This window comes from Lolium rigidum, chromosome 6, assembly GCF_022539505.1.
Source record: "Lolium rigidum isolate FL_2022 chromosome 6, APGP_CSIRO_Lrig_0.1, whole genome shotgun sequence".
NCBI classification, from domain to species: domain Eukaryota; kingdom Viridiplantae; phylum Streptophyta; class Magnoliopsida; order Poales; family Poaceae; genus Lolium; species Lolium rigidum.
In genome coordinates, this window is record NC_061513.1 from 28,511,254 (window position 1) to 28,523,006 (window position 11,753).

An 11,753-nucleotide genomic window follows, 5' to 3' on the forward strand; every position below is an offset into this window, starting at 1 on the left:
AAGTTTGTCACTTGCTGCTCTGCATAGCCATTCCAATAAACACAGGCCATGCATCACGAAAACTCTGCTAGGTACATACATAACAATCAAAACAGATGAACATGGGAAGTCATAGGGTGTGCCTAGCCGAAAACAGCATTATTCGTTAGATCCAAACGTTCAATATTTTCAGAAACTAAAGTATTTCCACAATACTTCAAAAAAATAGAGCTCCCAAAGGAGGCCTAAATTGAATTACTGGGTGCGCAAAAATACTATACCCAATGCAAGATCTCTTGGTCTCGACATCGCAAGCGCAGCAAGGACGTTGTGCGGGCAGAGAGGGCTTGAAGTTGGCCGGCTGAAGGAGACGATGAGGGAGACCACTGGCTAAAACGATGACGATGTCACCCGGACGTAGCTCCAGATGCAAAGGTGGCTGGAGCGCTCCGGCGTCTATGTGAACGAGAGGGAGAGAGAGAGAGAGAGAGAGAGAGAGAGAGAGAGAGAGAGAGAGAGAGGGAGAGGGAGAGGGAGAGGGAGAGAGAGGGAGAGGGAGAGAGAGAGAGGGAGAGAGACGGTTCGTGGAAAACTGGCTGGCAACAATTCCTCAATTCCACACGAATATCCTTACCCTAGCTTTGGGTTCAGGCGTTACAGGCTTACATCCCTCAAAACGCATGGGTAAATGGGACATTTCATTCAGTTCAATATTTTCCCCCTTGCGCCAACTCGGGCTGCCCATTTTGACAAATATTTCGGATATATGGGTCCCAAATGTGCAGGACCACAATTCAGATGCAGATGCGCATTTTTTAACCGCAATCCGAAACATCCATTTGCATCGGCCCGTTGGAGATATGCCTAGGGAGATGTGGCAAGGGAGCTATCCGTGCCATGCGAGAGAAGTGTCCGTGCGACACAAGCGAGGGGCATCCGGTGCCTAGCGAGCGAGGGTAAAAATGGAAACACGGAAAACTTCATAACGTGGCAAAAATTGACCTACGAATCCCAAAACGTCTTATATTTTGAAACGGAGGGAGTATCTAGCAAGGAGGCACAACAACCCAAGGAAAACCTAATCAACAGTGGGGCAACTCGAGCTCACAGATATAACGACGTCCCCAAGGCAGATTAGCATGAGTCATTACATAGGCAGATTAGCATGAGTCATTACATACTAGTGCCCGATGACACATCTCCAGTAAAGCAAAACATACGGACAATAACAGTGATCAGTTAACGGGATAAACGACATCCTGGGTGTTAATATATACACATTCCGAACACAATCAGGTCATTTAAGTTCAGCCTAATGCATGCTTTGGTATTTACCAGCCCCAGCCCCAGATGTTTGCTTCCAAAGGCTGTTTGTTCCAAAAGGTTGGGAAGACACGGTTTCCCACCACATTTCTATCGAAGCACGTCAGTGTCGTCTTCAGATTAGATACCATGGCTGCAAAAAGAAACATCATGGCAGTATTGTAAAATACATGTCAACAACTGTAATAAAGATATGGCACAGTACAATCTAGTCGTGCATATTTAGTGATGCATGTCATTGTATGTAAGCTAAAATAAATTACCAGAATCTGCCGCATGGCCCTAGGGCCTGGAGAGGAATCTATGGAATCGTTGTGCTTTTACAGCATCAGCTGCCTTCGCAATATCGGCCTTGCCAGGTATGGTTCCGATAGATGAAACTCGCCTCCTCTTTCTTACACGGAACAGAAAATCTTCTGTATCGAGGACATACGATGCCTGCATATATGATGCCATACATCACTGGTTAATTAAATACTCCAAAATTGTAGCAAAACATGGCATGGTCGATGGACAAAGTGCGATCACAATCAGCAAAAAATTCAGTAGTGTAAACAAAATAGCAAACAGTGATGGCAAAATTCAATATTACATCAGATCAAGTTCAATGCTCACACTGAAATGTATGTAGTACCTTTGAGGATTTGCAGGATATCTTGTGTTCGAGGCCATTACTGACCCTGAAACCATCCATGGCCTCCAAGGAAGCCTGAATGTCATCGTTGCCCCCATGCTTCCGCTTATTCCTGGGAAATTAAAGTGAGGTCAGCCCATGAAAAGAACAAGGCGAAAGCAAAGGCCCCAGTGGTGCGATACCAGAAAAGTACCTCTCGAGGAAGACATCATCACATATATTCATATCTGAACTCGACAAGTAATCATCGTAGAGATAAGACGAAAAATTTGGATCAATCGAGACTGCGGTTACTTCAGGCTTTTCATGCCCATAGTCCATGAGCTGGATAGATAATCTTGTAGGGTCTGAGCGCTGCAAATTACAACAGGAACGGTGGGTGAGTTGGTACAACACTATTAGTCCTCTGCAAATGTACCCCATAGGATACTTGATTATGTAAACAAACTTACCCGTTCAAATCGATATATGCTCTCCTCATGGAGAATAACCCGAGCATTCTCGTGATAAACTAGATCAAAGAACCTTCCAGGAGACCTGGACTTCTCATATATGTAAAGCTGGAGCAGCTTGTTATCCATTTCATCAGATGCTACCGCTTGAAGCTGAAGACATAGGAAAATCAATATTGTAGGCACTAGGCAGTACATGATATTAGCAGATCCGCTAGTTAGGTAGGGCGACTTGCCTGCTTCACAACTTTGTATATCAGCTTATCCAACGTAAAAAGAACATATGACTGAGTCCCGATGATAGAACGGCAGTCATCCTCAAACTTGGTGTTGTCAGAAGAACCATCAAGCAAGTTATAAAGTGCACTCATAAACCTGCATGCATTAATAATATACATTAGCTATCCATCACGTGGAGGAAAGGTTCCAACAAAATGGAGCAGAGTGGCGGAGTATTGTTACTTTGAATATTGGTGTGGGGAGTTTGTATCCTTGGAGGAGGTTCTCCACTTCTTTTCGGTTGTAGAAGAGTTTGTCTTAGCTGATAGTATTCTCTCATATAAGATCTACAATTAATACAAGTTAGCCAAGGGGCATCAACCATATAGGAAAATGGCATGTATACAAATGACTAACCTGGTGTAGCCTGAAAAGAACATAAAATGAATCATTTCCATAAAATATGCATGAAAACTTCTCCTCGCGATCATGTAAAACAGTGGGGACATGCTTGGCAAGTGGTTTAACTGCGCTTTCTGAAATTGGCAGTGATATTCCTCCATCGGCATCATGTGCCTCTGTGTTTCCCTCTGCCTCACCCTCACTTTCCTCCTTGGCATCAGGATCATCGTGATCAACATCCTCTTCATCCTCGTGATTTTCTCGAGAACACTCATCACCATCACCAGATTCGCTACCAGAGGCATCCTCGCCAGCCTCAGATGCATTTTCACTGTCTTCCATAGATCTCTGGGCACTTTCCTCACCTTCGTCGTCCACATCAGCACCATTCTCTCCATCTACAGCTACATTAGGAGATAATTCTCCCTCTTCTCTTTCAATCTTTGAATTCTTATGAGGTCCAGTTTCTCCTCTCTGTTGAAATGAGAATACAAATTAACATAAGCAAAGCATGAGTTTCTTGAATTCAGTTTCATGGTATGCATTGATAAAACTGCGACCAATAAGAATCAACTAAACCACAATGTAAGCAAAGGCATGAAAATGAACACACAAAGCTAAGAGTCAGAGTAAGATGGTGAATAAATCCAGTTCAAGAAACGTACCCCTGTAGAGGGAATTGCCTCATTGCCACCCATAGCTTCAACCACAGCCTCACCTCCAGAGAAATTACTTCTATAAGTACTAGTACCTAACAGGCCAAATTTAACCACTGAGAGTTAGCTAACAAAATCATACTCCCTCCATCCCAAAATATAAGGCACACTTTTTCCAGTCTTTGATGCACAACTTTGACCACTAATATATATACAAAATTATATGGTTTCAGTAAATGGCATCGTTGCATTCATCTTGCAAATATCTTTCACTTCATATATATTTATACAAAAAAATTGGACATATTATGAGTTCAAATCATAGTCAAAGTTATAAGTTGTTGACCAGCAAAATTTAAGGGCACCTTATATTTTGGGATGGAGGTAGTAAATAAGCTACGCTAAAATGTACCTTAAAAATGTAAGCTCCATATTTAACAGACAGCACAAACCTGATGTAAGCTCCAAATTTGTTCTACGCTGATTCTGTTTAGTCTGAGAAAGGTGGGCACTCTCCACTGACCTTTCGGTGGAAATGTTTTGTCCAGATGGCCCCTCACCTCTGTGAACAGCTCGATCAGCATCATGGAAACCATTTTGAGCATCTTCTGTAGCTCCATTCGCCAATGAAGCACGAGAAGATTGCGCTTGTTCCTTTGGAACGCTTTCGTCTCCATCAGCTTGCTTAACAGCAACGACATTATTTTTTGTTGCATCATTGTTTTCCCCAACACTAGCTGTAGGGGTTCGGCTCTTGAGTTTTACCAAACCTGCATTTTCGGCACAACTAGCTCGGGGCTGAACTCCCAAAATAGGTTCCATGAATGTTGTCCAGGTTCTCATCACTTTGTCGACTTGATCTGCCGAACTACAGACTTCTCCACAAGAGTACTTGATGATCTGATAAACATCTTCATGAATTTCTGAATCTACATACTCAAATGACATATTGGGAACTATTGGCCGCCTATTCCCAGCAGCAATAGCAAGAAGCACATCATCATCCTTCCTTTTCTTATCATTAATTTCCTTGATCTCCGACAATAGAGCTGTACAAGGGGTAGAAAAGTAGTTCAAAAAACACAGATGTAAAACAAGGGTGCAAGGCATACATGATGATTCAGTTGCGGTACCAGGAAGGCAGGAACAACATACATATACACATCATAAATGCATACCTTTTGTGCTCAGATTCTTCGAATCTTGTTGTTTGAAATAGAAGCTGCGATGGTCAAGGGACTTGTGATAATTCTTGGCATATATTTCAGCCCAAACTCTATTAAAATCTGACCGGCACCTTGACCATTCGTCCTGTTTTTGCTTAAGCCTAGTTAAAATAACTGGCAACGCCACGCTAGCATTTTTGCGAAGAACATCCATGACATCAAGGCCATGGTCACCATATAACCGTTCTATACACCTCAAATTCAAAGCTGTCAAAAGCACATAGAATCCAATTTATAAAAAATTTGTTCAACCATAAGAGAGCAGTAAAAATATATACAGCAAAAGAACTACAATACATGTCCAACACATGCTGCCAGATGCTTACAAGTCAAATGTTCATCGATGCGTATAGGGTTGTCTGATTTGATTGAATTGTCTTGCATCTTTTCTATTAACTCCTCAACACGCTTGATCGCCACATTAACAGATTCCAACAGCATGTCCAACTCAAACCTAAAAAGAATTTCAAAGGGTAATTATCATCCACGAGCTACTTAAAATGGAAAGATATTCTGTGGAGCAGTGCTATTCTGGTTAATAGGTGATACAATGCCAGAGAAGAAGAAACACAAAGTGTGATATACTCCTTCAAGTACAAAAACAGCGACACTTATTATAGATCGGAGGGAGTAGCTGTTATAAACACATTTCCGGCCTATTGTACTGATGATGTCGCAACAGCAATAGCAGCGTATAGCCGCCCCTGTCGGACCCGATGCACTTATTTCCATATATAGGATAGCCAAGTTTGTTAAGTCAGCATCAGACGTGGCATGGTTTGGAAAAAATCCGAAAAATTTCCCAAAAACCATTTTCCTCTTCCCGAGTTAAGAGCTACACTGAGATGGATGGGAACAGGCACCCATTAAGGAATCGCCTAAGTGTTATGACATGACAGCTGAACAAATGTGGGCATGAATATAAATCGTGACTACAAGCAGACTCTGGTTACGCACAATCAACTTATTTCTGATAGGAATCCAGCTTCTACTGCATACAAATTATCGAAGGGGTTTTCTGCATGTTTTGTTGCTGTGTGGTTACTACTGAACATTTGGGGTGTGGACTACTGTACTCTCTAACTTCCTACTGTGCTGGATTCTGCATCTCTTTCAGGTAGTGAGTAGCTTTTCATTTTCGTCAGTATTGTGGGTGCATGACAATTCATGGAAGGAATGATGCCTGTTTCCGAAACAAAATTCATCATGACCCCGCAGTCGGCAGTTGTATTCCTGCCACTTGATTGACTTTTGGCTAACATGCAACACAAAAGAACAAAATTCTTCAATGGGGTCCCAAGGATCTCTTGCAATTGGCAAATGGCATATGTAGTGTTCAAAGGCAACAGGGCGGCATCATGATGGTGCGGCAGTAGTTAATTTTGGATGCTTGGTATAGAAACGATGATCCATGGAAGTTTTTGTTTTGTCTCTACTTTCCGTGCAATGTTACGATTTTCCTTTTGGACAAGATTGTGCGCAGTCTGAGGTTAAGGTCCTAGTGTTAGGGTGGAGATTTTTTTCTGTTGATGCAGTCAGCGGATAAAATAGCCTGCCAGTTAGATTGGTTCTTTCCATTTCTTGTGTGGATTTAATCTTGTAGTACCACTTTGGTTTCATTAACTAAACCAGAATCATGCTGTTATAAAAGAAAAACAAATGGATAGTGAACCTATAGATTGTGCCCTTTGCTAATATATATGATTGTGCACTTTGCTAATAGGTGCTAGCAGTTAGATACAATCAAACACGAAACATAGTCCAGAACCTGTCGTCTTCACATCTAAACAAGCTTTCTTCATACTGATTCTTCCGCATGTGTTTGAATGAATAGTCCTCACTTCCTGAGGTCACTGATACCCAGAGATCGTTGAGCAGAGAGACTCCAAGGTCGGTTCTGGAACTTGAAGAAGGTATAGGGTACTGAAATAAATAAATAAATAAATAAATAAATAAAGGAAACATGAGACATTGTGGACATCATTGTAAGACAGAAATGTCTCAGGGACTAAAAAGGAGAAAGAAAATTATTCCAATAAGTTGAACCAGCTTACATTTTTAGGCAAAAGTCGGTAACTAGGAGTACACCGCTGACAATTTGAGAGGTCAAGCTCCGATATTGGCTTGCCTAGGTACTTCTCTTTGCTAGAGAATGCAGGAGCTTTGTGGGTAGCACCATCCTTAGACACTTTATCAAGCCTTTGTCGTTCGTTTTCACTTGGTTTTTCATTATCTCTCTCCCTGTCCTCCCCTGCACGCCCTTTATCTCTCTCTTTTTCCAATGTCTTCGTTGTTCGTGATGTTTGCCCTTCATTAAAGAAAACTAGTATTAAAAGTCTCTACAGAGTGTAACAAGTGAAATTATAAACTTCAGAGTAAGAGATGGCTTACTTTTACTGATGACTCCATCTAGAAAGCCATCTACAGAGTAAAAGAACTCTTTAGAAATGAAAAATAAACACAACATAATAAAATGTGGTACAGAGAAAGTGCATTCAACAAACTTAAATACACAAGTACATTAATGTATGTGGCCAACCTATATTTTCGCACTGTTCCAAGAACTCACTAAAACCATTCATAAGATCTGGACAGCGCTGAAGCATGTCATTTACCTGAAAAAATAAGGCAAAGCTATCCATGTTCAAAGACATAACATACGTTTATCCACTGGTTAGGTGTCTCACAAACTTTTCAGATCATTAGCTAAGATTTGGAATTCGTCTTAAGAACACATCGATCTAGCTTACCAGATTTTTCAATTCACTTCTTGTAATTATTTCCTGGCTGTATATGTGAAGGCATTTCAAAAACTCCTGGTAAGCTTCAGGCTCAAGCTTCTCCTTTACTTTCTCGCAGAAGTGGAGCTCTTGCGTGTACACACCTGATTTTAAATTAAAGAAATGAATCTATAAATCAAAGAGGAAGGACTGTGTAGGGCATTACTAATTTGAAGCTGAACAGAAGCACAAGATAGATTTTAAAAAATAATAGAAACCAACAGAACTACAAGGCAATGGTGATGCCACAATGCACATATATCCGTACGAATTGACATCTTAATATTGTTCAGCATGGCCAGGTACTCACTTTTGTGTGCATCGTTATCATTGTACGACGAAGCAGAGATGCTAGCCGCCCCTTGGTGTGTATCAGCCTCCAGCTTCTTTGGGAAAGTTTTGCGCCTGAGTTGTCCTCCATCCAAGTCTTTGCTGTCATATTCACCATCCTTGTCATGATATCTTCTATCCCGATCAATCTTATGACCCTTTTCTTTGTCGACACGCTTCCTATCGGGGCCATGCTCAAGATCAGGGCGATCAACACTGGTGTCACGTTCAGCCGTTAACGGACAAGGCCTCTCCCTCTGGAGAAAGAGAAAACCACAAGTCAGCATAGAGCATTTGTGGCTGATGAATGAGTGAATTGCTACAGCATTGATGTCCAGGAGTATACAACTGTACATGTGGGAATAAGTGCCTAATAGAGGCTGTGGTTTCCACTTTCTACTTTATAACTTCCTATCTATAACTGTGAAGCCATGGAGGAGCCAACGCCAGGTAGTAATACCCAGTGATCCTAAATCCCATATAACTTCATCATCGGTATTAACAATTAGGCGAGCATTCACAAACGAAGACAGATAACAATAAGAGTGGCACATGTCCATGTTTACCTTAATGCTCTGTCCAGGAGTATATGCTGGAATAAGAGCCTAAACAATTATTTGATAAATTTAATATCTACATCTGTACAGCCATGGAGGAGCCAGTGCCAACTAATATCCAGTGATCCTAAATCCCATGTAAGAACTCTCAACTCTTTCATGGGTATGTTTCATTCAGGTACAGAAAATAGTCCTACAGAAAAAGGCGCTAACTATACAATTACACGAGCATTCAGAGTTGAACACAGATAACGACAAGTGGTACATGCTATGTTTACCTTAATGCTCTGTACTTTCCTATCAGGAGGCATTACTTGGGTCTTGTCGTCATCCTGTTTGACGGAAACACCCTTCAAGACTTGCGGGGCAGTCGACGTATCAGGCAAGAAATGCTTGAACTCCTCGAGCAAGTCAGCATGGTCGCAGAAGAGCGTCGCAACCTAGAGAGAGAAAAAAAACAGGGAGTTCATTGGTGTTGGCATGTAGTGTGTAGATACAAGCATATCTATGAATACGTGGGCACCAAACGACGCAAGGTAGGTTACTTATATACCTCCTGGTATACGTCCTGGATGGACTTGTTGTGCATGCGGTACATGTTGAGTATCCCCAGGAACGCCTTGTACACAGTCTCCTCGTGCTGGAACCGGGCCTTAATCTTGTTGACGAAGCTGATAGCCTCGGTGAAGTCGACGGGCTTCTTGTCGCTGTCAAGGTCCTGGAGCTTGATGGCGAATCCCTTGGGCAGGAAGGCGTTGAAGCCGAGGATGAGCTCCGGGTAGCCGCTGAAGAGGGTCTTGACGCGGATGATGACGCCTGCAGTGTCGATCCTGTGCACAAAATCAAACGCAGATACAGGAATGAACATGGTTATAATACATGTATATCCTCGAAAGGAATGGATGTTTCCTTTTTTTTAACTAGCGAAATGGACGGTGAAGGTAACGATGGCTATTGCAGTAGTAGGTAGTGTGGTACAGGGGAGGCGGGGAGGGATAGAGAGAGACCTGGTGGATTTGAAGTCGCGCATGACCTCGAGGAACTCGTCGTACTTGGCGCGGTTGTCGTGGAACTTGTCCTTGACGGCCTTGAGGTAGGTGAGGGCGTCGTTGGTGGTAAGCTTCTGCGCCGACGCCGGCGACGGCGGAGACATCCTGGAGCTGCGGCGGGCGGAGCAGGGTCAGATCAGGAAGAGGGTGGGAGGGAATGGAATGTGACCATGGATGGAACTCAAGGAAGGAAGGAAGGAAGCGGGGTACTTACGGATCGGATCGCGGGACGACGTTGTTGGGGCGCTTGAGCTGAGACCCCATGGGCGGGCGGGTCGCAACGGCCGGGTCAGCTCATCCGGCGGCGGCGGCGGCGGCGGCGGCGGCCGGATCCACTCGGCGCAAACCCTAGCAGCAGCAGCAGAAGCAGCAGCCCAGCGAGGGAAACGAGGGACGCGCGACAGACAGGGGAGAGGGTGGAAATGGGGAACGAAATACGAACTGATACGATCCCTGCTTCTTTCTCTTCTCTGTTTGTGATGAAAAGTGAGCGACGAAGCACACCGACCACCGGCGCTCATGTGGGTCGTCCAATCCTGGATGACCTCACCACCGCCAGATGTTAAGAGGCAATCTCCAACCCTGTCCCTCGAACAGCGCCTGATCGAATGTTAGGAGGACGTGTTTTCTTCACGTCGTGTTTGTCGTGTTTGGATAACGTAGCTTCCCAGCCGCGTCCCCAAACATAAATTTAAATAGTTTATATTTAAAAGAGATCGTTTCCACGCGATCATATTACAGACCGGTGGCGCAAATTGAACATAAATTATAAAAAGGGGTTCGGCGACGCCGACGATGCATCATGAGTCGACGTAGGCTCGTCGACCTCGTCGTGCTCTGTCCGGTCTGCCTGCTCCATCGCCGACTCTAAGGCCGACACCGATGCAGATGCCGATGTCGATGCCGCCGACGCAAGTGTACTAGCAGACGCTGTCGCGGACGCGCCTGCTGGTGTTGGCTTTGCTTCCGGGGGTGGGGTTACTGCCGCTGCCACGGCCGCCGCCATTTTGGTTTCGATGTCGTCGAGGATCTGCCTTTGTAAAAGTTGTGCACCGCCAGCGTCCAGGGAGACATTCCAGCTGCCGAGGCGGTCAACAGGGAGAAGTCCTCCTTGCGTTTCTTGAGATCCATCTTCTCTTCTTGCCTCTTGAGCAGCGTCGTTGCGGTGACCCAGCATACCACTGCATGTTTTAGTATACAAGTTGTTGATATGATCTTCATGAAGGGACTTCTTCACAAATATCACATCCCTCAGAGTGGTACAACAAAAATATTGCAGTTCATAACACTCGAGATTATATTACAATCATAGACTTAACAAGTTGGTATTCTCACAGGTCCGATGAGAACACCCTAAGTGACAAGGTATCGACTTGTCAATGCCTACAGATTATAGACTAGGGTTTTCAGAGAAGTAGAGGGCAAGTAGATCTCGAGGGTTCAGCCGGAAAAGTACTCGACTGCTAGAAAACTAGGGTTATGTTGACAATGAAAACGATCCTCTCTTCCTCCCTCAACTCCCCCTTATATAGGAGGCGGAGCCGAGTGTTTCATGATGTACAAGTTACAAAGACCGGGAGACTCTTTGAGTTCGTCCCGTAATAGTTACAAGTCATTATTCCTAATACAACTCTATCTTTCCAAACTATCTCTTAACTAGGCTTCCAGGCTTCATAAACTTTGGGTCGTGGGCCTTCAGTAAACCCCGGGTACCATCTTCGGCAGGCCCATTGGGGATGCCTATGTCAGTAGCCCCCGAGATTTTGCTTGAATCGAAAAATCAGGGAAAGTGTCCATCATTACAATTAACACCTGATTTCTTCGAGTTATTAAATGACTTTCATAAGACAATCATATATTGTACAGGGATAACGGTAATTGGGGCTGGTTCATTTGACGGATCAGGTACCAGTTAACTGCTCTCGTGGCAATCCCGCAAATACCTACTTCAAGATCAAGTCCCTAGACATGATCTCGATATACTGGCGTAATTCGACATGTGCCGCTTAAGGTCTTACCATATGCCAAATTTCAGTCATGTTTTATCGGGTACCTAGCGCGTCCGTTAGGATTTTTCTTTGCATCTATTGATACGGAAAAAAGTAGCAGAGCGCATTCGGGTGCGATGCCACGCCGCGCGGGATGG

General features: G+C 43.8%; 1 protein-coding gene across 1 annotated transcript; it reads right to left on the minus strand.

Moving 5' to 3' along the window:
* Nucleotides 1-1,069: 1,069 nt before the first annotated feature.
* LOC124663911 (paired amphipathic helix protein Sin3-like 4) lies at nucleotides 1,070-9,912 on the minus strand. The gene is made up of 22 exons (XM_047201547.1): nucleotides 9,822-9,912; nucleotides 9,566-9,718; nucleotides 9,112-9,388; nucleotides 8,837-8,998; nucleotides 7,982-8,258; nucleotides 7,642-7,775; nucleotides 7,431-7,506; nucleotides 7,283-7,312; nucleotides 6,946-7,199; nucleotides 6,660-6,814; nucleotides 5,218-5,345; nucleotides 4,844-5,098; nucleotides 4,118-4,714; nucleotides 3,675-3,760; nucleotides 3,025-3,483; nucleotides 2,851-2,954; nucleotides 2,625-2,763; nucleotides 2,389-2,541; nucleotides 2,130-2,290; nucleotides 1,937-2,048; nucleotides 1,566-1,740; nucleotides 1,070-1,435 (listed from the first exon to the last, which is right to left on the minus strand). Exons 1-21 carry the CDS (start codon nucleotides 9,869-9,871, stop codon nucleotides 1,585-1,587), a joined length of 3,918 nt encoding a protein of 1,305 aa, XP_047057503.1. The 5' UTR covers nucleotides 9,872-9,912; the 3' UTR covers nucleotides 1,070-1,435; nucleotides 1,566-1,584.
* Between the last annotated feature and the right edge of the window lie 1,841 nt (nucleotides 9,913-11,753).

What these genes read in the sequence shown, in the direction of transcription:
- LOC124663911 (XM_047201547.1), bottom strand. Translation starts at nt 9,871, where the DNA reads ATGGGGTCTCAGCTCAAGCGCCCCAACAACGTCGTCCCGCGATCCGAT. An exon ending in GGAAAGTACAGAGCATTAAG is followed by an intron (nt 8,259 to 8,836) that starts GTAAACATAGCA and finishes CTCTTTCTCCAG; the next exon opens with AGGGAGAGGCCTTGTCCGTT. An exon ending in TCCCCACACCAATATTCAAA is followed by an intron (nt 2,764 to 2,850) that starts GTAACAATACTC and finishes TAATGCATGCAG; the next exon opens with GTTTATGAGTGCACTTTATA.